Source organism: Neophocaena asiaeorientalis, unplaced genomic scaffold (genome assembly GCF_003031525.2).
Source record: "Neophocaena asiaeorientalis asiaeorientalis breed wild unplaced genomic scaffold, Neophocaena_asiaeorientalis_V1.1 scaffold106, whole genome shotgun sequence".
In the NCBI taxonomy this organism is placed as follows: Eukaryota; Metazoa; Chordata; class Mammalia; order Artiodactyla; family Phocoenidae; genus Neophocaena; species Neophocaena asiaeorientalis.
In genome coordinates, this window is record NW_020172597.1 from 849180 (window position 1) to 855127 (window position 5948).

General features: G+C 60.3%; 1 protein-coding gene across 8 annotated transcripts in view; it reads right to left on the reverse strand.

The window, feature by feature from the left end:
* Window positions 1–2569: 2569 nt before the first annotated feature.
* Window positions 2570–5948, reverse strand: part of STK40 (serine/threonine kinase 40) — a 37401-nt gene continuing 34022 nt past the window's right edge. For 7 of the 8 annotated variants that reach the window (XM_024738863.1, XM_024738864.1, XM_024738861.1 and 4 more), the window contains 2 exons: window positions 5758–5842; window positions 2570–4385 (listed from right to left, as the gene is read on the reverse strand). In XM_024738863.1, the coding sequence (XP_024594631.1) occupies window positions 4167–4385; window positions 5758–5842 (304 nt within the window). In that variant the 3' untranslated portion in view covers window positions 2570–4166. The remainder of the gene's footprint in view (window positions 4386–5757; window positions 5843–5948) is intronic. The other variant, XM_024738860.1, reaches the window with a different exon arrangement.

Below are 5948 nucleotides of genomic sequence, written 5' to 3' on the forward strand. Positions count from 1 at the left end.
CCCCACCCCACCATGGACACACAGAAAATCCTCCTGCCCTCGTGGAGCTCAACATCCGAGTAGGGGAGACGGATACAATCGATAATCACAAACCTTGTAGTGTCAGGCTGTGATAGGCACAATGAAGGGAAATAAAGCAGGGGAAGGGGCTAGGGAAGACCCAGTGGACGTGGCCAGGGACAGCCTCTCCGAGGAGGTGAGAGTTTGAGCCGAGGGAAGTGAGCCATGCACGTATCTGGGGGAAGAGCCTCCCAGAAGGAAAAGCTAATGCAAAGGCTTTGAGGTAGAAGCTGCTTGGCTCCTTTGGGGTCAGCAAGGAGGCTGCGTGGCTGGGGACAGTGAGGGAGGGGAGGGCTGGGAGGTCAGACGGGGCCTGGTGGAGAGTGCCTTCTAAGCCACACACAGGCCTCTGGCTGTTACGCTGTGTGTACAGAAGCCGTGGGGTGGGGGGCGTGTTAAGCAGGAGAGGGACAACACTGGACTTTTAAAAGGCTCGCTCTGGCTGACCTGTGGCCCCTGGGCTGCTGCAGGGGAAGAGTGGGAGCAGGGAGAAGAGGGGGCTCAGACAGGGTGGTCGCAGGAGCTGTGAGGAGTGGTCAGGTTTTGCCTGGCTGGCCAGCAGGCTCAACAGAGGGTTGGACATGGGGTACGAGAGGGAAAGAGGCAAGAAGTCAAGGCTAACCTGGCTTTGGAGGTTGCACAGCTCAGCCTCCAAGCCTCTGTCTCCTCACTTCCTTTCCCACGTGAGACAGCGCCACAGCTCCAGGCTGGCTTCTCTCTGAAGCTCTTCTGCCTGAGGACACTGGGGACCAGGCGGTGGCTAACACCGGTGGAAACATCTCCATTCTTGTCTGACTCCTCAGGAACATAGGAGGCTGTTGATCACACCCGCCTTTCTGGTACTTTCCCCTTGCTTTGCTTCCAGGGCTCACAAGAAAAACTGGTAAAGGGCAATCTAAGAAGTTTAGATCAATGAAGCAACAGTTCTGGCGTGACAGCTGCGCATCCAGCCAGTTCTAGGTGCTGAGGACACAGTGAGCAAAACAAAGTCCCTGGCCGCATGTGACTTGCTGTCTTGGGTGTTGCTGAAGTTAAGCCCGACACGTAGGTGCCCAGGTGATACCTGTGTGCAGAACAGAGGCTGATCGGGTCGGGGGCACAAGAGGGAGGCCGAAATGGAGATGAGGCCCAGGGGGCGTGGCTGGTGGAGCAGAGTGTGGCCCGGGTGGGCTGGGAGTGGGGCAGTGCCACAGATAAGGTAACAGGCAATTTGTACAGGCTCGGGAGTGGCCAGGAAGATAGGGGCCACCTGGCTGCTGGGGTAGCTGTGGGAACAGGGAGGGATGGTGGCCCCGGGGCCCGCTCTGAAGAATTTGCAAAGAATCAGGGCCTTCCCACACCTTGGGGAGGCGCCACCCCCCTCTTGCTGTGTGGACACCTGCCAGGGAAGGGGGGTCTCTGGCACGGATCTCTGCTCCTTTCGTGACCTGGGCCTGTGTGGGTTCCGGCACAAAAGTGGGTCTGCCTGTGTGCCGTGGTGTGCTGGGGACAGGGCCAGCCCACCTCTAGCTTCAGTGCTCCAGTGCTCAATCTGCAAAGTCTAAATTTAGGCGAAGGAAGGAAGGAAAGAAGGAAGGAAGGAAGGAAGCCCCCTTGGTTTCCTATGGAGAGGAGGGTGGTGCAGGAAAAGGCCTGGGCTGGCACTTCTTACCCCAGCTGCCCTGGATGGGCACATGGGCACACGGGCAGTCTGTCTGGCTAGGGTTCCCCCATCCCAGATGGCTGTTTGGAGGGGAGAGACGACCCATACCCTGATAGTGGCAGCTGCTCTGGGACGCCTCCTTCCTGCGCAGGTATGCAGGTCTGGGCTGAGCCAAGCCAAGCCAAGGGGGGAGTTCCCCCTTGGGCACTTGGCGGGAGGCTGAACCAATGGGGCCGGGAGACTGCTGGGAGGTTCTGGCCCCCTCCCCCATTCAAGACAGTGACGGCTGCCAGGGTGAGGGAGCGCCCGTCCAGGGCAGCTGGTGGCAGAGCCAAGAGCTACAGGAATCCTGCACGGCCTGGCTGGGTGGGAGAGATGGAGACGCGGCGAGGAGGCTAAGAGACGACACAGGCCACGCTGGCTCCAGATCAGGAAGTTTTATTGCTGACATGCAGGAAGAGTCCCCATGTAGTACAAAAATATGACTTTATACAAACTTTTTTGTGACTTTTCCCGTTTTGCTTTTTTACAATAGGACTTCTCTCAGCGTGTGACACCCAGTGAGGGCAGACCCAAACTCCTCTCATTTGCTTTGCCAGAAATTAACCAGACACGTGGGCTGACCTTGGAAGGGACCAGTCTGTCTGACAGGCTTTGCAGACCTGGAGGATATTGCTTTGAAAAGGAGGAGAAAGACCACCAGGCAAGCAGGCCCGGAGGGTCTGGGCAGGCTGCCGGACAAAGGGCTCGGGTGAGGCCCTCACGGGAGGACAGTCACAGGGTCTGGGAGCCCTGGGCCGGACTGCATTTCTACTCCTTCAGGAGACTTCTTTTTGAAATAAATATAGAAAAGAGCACATCAGGGCTCCCACAGACCCACTGAGGCAGAGGCACGAGGCGCCCACGTGCTGGGATGGGGGCATGGGGAGGAAGGGGCGTGGGCGGCCCTGCTACTGCTGGCAAGAGGTGGCCCCATTTTTTCCAGATGGGGAAACTGAGGCACAAGGAGGTTTGGGACCTTGCCCAAGTCACTCACAGTGAGTCAGCTTTTGGGGAGGGGGCAGCTCACACCCTGGGAAACAAGGTCACACAGGCCTCTGTCACCTCCCCACTGGGGAGAAGGCAGGCAGGAAGGGCCCGAGGGCCCAGGGCTGCCTGAAGGGGAACGCTCAGCTGCTCTGAGGGGTCTGGGGAGGGTAGGCCAGGGGAAGGTCTTTGCTTGGCACTGGGCAGGGCCAAGTCCAGTGTGGGAGAGCGGGCATTCTGGTGAGAACAGCGTTTCTGGCAAGACGGGCATCCACTTCAAAATCTCGGCTCAAAAAGGGCAGCAGGGCTGTTCTCAAGCCAGGCTGGGCCCCCCCAGTCCCTACGATTCTCCCCACGAGCCCTGTAGCCCCCAGGAAGGACCCTGGCGCCCCTGGTGGTCTGCTGGGAGAGACACCACCTCTGTTACGAGGCAGGGGCGGGAGAGGAGATGCCCCCACGGTTCTCTGAACACAGAGGAGTGAGGGGAGTGAGACGGCATGCAAACAGGGCCGCCTGTTCACAGCTGGACCAGAGCACCCCTCACCAGCCCCCCCACCAGGCACCCTTCCCATCCATGTCGGCATCACCTCAGTACCACGGTGAGGGGTGGAAGAGGAAACCGGGGCTGATGCGGGTGTACAGCACCTCAGAGAAGCTGAGATGGGAGAGAAAGAACCAAGTGGAGAAAGGCCTCCGCATCACCAGAAACAAGGAGGGACTGGTGGGCTGGAGGTGGAAGGGGACCAGCCAGAAGGGGCTTCTGAGCCTGGGGGCGAGGAGGGGGCCCATCGGGGGCTGTGGACTCCCTGCTGTCCAGCCAGGCTGGGGGCAGGGAGTGGCATGGGCCGAGCCACCTAGAGATGGGAGAGAAGTTGGTTTCAGTACAAAAATAAATACATTTGAATTCCGCTTAAGATGAGGTGACAGTTTTCCAAAACTTGGACCGAGGGGCCTGGGGTCAGAAGGGGAGGGAGGAAAACAGACTGCGAGGGGCCTGGGAGGGCAGTGGGGAGCGGGCACTCATGTTGGGAGCCAGCAGCGAGCTGCACTTTCAGCTTATGTGGACTGTGGGGGGCAGCTGCCCCCGGGGGTCAGTGGGTCGGTCGGGCCCCAGGCGGGCGGGCTCCCTCCTCCTCCCTCTCACTCAGTCCAGAGACAGCATGGTTAAAGAGACAGAGGTAGATTAAAACGTCATGATTAAAAGCAGATTAGTTATCTAGGCTTCTCAGATTAAAAAACCAAACAATCAAGCAATCATTCCAAAAGGTAGCTCCGTGGTACCTCTGCTGACCCCACGTGTGACCTGGGCTGTCCCTGCCCCGTCCCCGGTGCGGTCCAGGAGAGAGTTCAGCACTACGGGGCCCAGCAGGGCAGCCAGGCTGTCCGCTGGGGGCCGGGAAGAGGTGGTGGGTGGTGCCGGTGCCCCTGCCCGAGGCTGCTATTTCCGCAGGTAGCGCTGCGCCAGGATGGCTGCGTCCAAGGGGTTCACGGGCTGCGCGTCGTGGCCCAGCCGTCGCACGGGCGGCACGCTGCCCAGCTGCCGCCTGGGCCCCCAGCCGCGGGCCTCGTGCACGGAGCTCTTCTCCTCGGCCAGCAGCAGCTGCTGCCGCATGTAGGTCTCAAACTCGTACTGGGAACACTCCTCTGTCACCTTCGCCTGCGCGGCAGAGACCCACAGGGCCCGGCAGAGAGAGAGGCGGAAATGCGAGAGGGAAGAGCGCGGCAGTGTCAGCCGGCCGCCTCAAGGGCCTCCCTCCCTAGGCACCACACCCTTGGGCCGGATCTAGTGGCCCCAGAGTGTGGGTCCCGGAAGCCCTCCAGCCAACCTGGACCTCGCCTTGCTGGCCACCCTGGGTGTCACTCAGACCTGTGATCTCCCGTAACTCACTGACCTTGGAAGAGGTCCCTCAGAAGGCTTAGTGTCCCACCCACCTCCGTGAAATGGGGCAGTAATCTCCCCTCACAGAGGCTCTCAAGGGACCGGGGCAGGTATAGTGTTAAGAGAGCGGCCTGGGGCTGGGGTGCTAGCACCTGGGCAGCCCTGTTTCTCCGTCTTGTCCCAGGCTGAGCTCCCTGGGACAGCCCAGGCACAGTCACAAACTGAAGTGGGCGGTCCCTGTGCTAATCATCAGGCGGGGAGAGCAGGGCTGTGGAATCAGACTTGGGTTCAAGGCTCAGCCACTACTTCCAAGCTGTGCGACTTGGGGAAAATTACCTCTGAACCTGTTTCCTCTTTAGTGAAATGAGGTAAGAACACAGGACACATAGGCCTGTAGTGTGGATTGAATGAGGCGTACTGGGGGGGCACTCACTACATGCTAGTGATGATTATTTTTAGCTGCTGAACAGCCGTGGGAGGGGGTGGGAGCTGGGGGGCAGGGCCTGGAACTCTCTCTTCGAGGGCCAAGAGGCTCTGCTGTAGTCCCAGGCTGGCTCCGTCCGGTCCTCCCTGCCCAGTGCTTGCTGTGGGACTCCAGGGTGGCCCAGAGAGGGAGGGTCCTTACAGCTGCCCTCCCCAGGCTCGGCCAAGCCCTGCCCTCCAGGACGCACCCTAAGATCACCCGCTAGCTGCTGCCTTGCGCCCTGGTCTCCGCCCCGACCCCGGACCCAGCACTTTCTCCAGTGCAGGCAACAGGGGAGGAGAGAAAACTGGGAGAAAATGAATCATCTGAAAAACTAAAAGCAGGAAGGGCAAGAGAGAACCCCGTGAGTCAGATGGGCAGACCAGTGTGACCGTTTAAAGGGCCGGCACATGGCAGAGCCAGGGCCTGGGCAGGAAGAGGAAGCCGAGGGAGGGCCAGGCTGAGCTGCCGTGAGGCCTCCCCACCGTGGGGCCTCCTCCTCGACCGCCTCACAGCCCTTCTCTCCGGCCACGGAACTGCCAGCTGAGCCAGACCCAAGGCAGGCCCCAGGCAGCTCAGGCTGGGGACTTAGGTCTTTCCCAGCTCCAAGGGCCGGGGAGAGGCCGAGGAGGCCCTGGCTGGGAAAGGGGCCGAGGGGGTCCTGCAGCCCTGCCCTACCCAACTCACCTCCTGGGAGCTGTCTGCGTTGCTCATTTGGTCATCGATGTCAGGAACCACCTGCAAAGGCCCGCTCAGAGAGGACAGGGACTGCCTGCAGGGGAGGCAGGTAAGTCAGGCTGGCTCCAGGTATATAGATACATACATACACACACACACACACACACACACACACACACACACACACACACACACACACA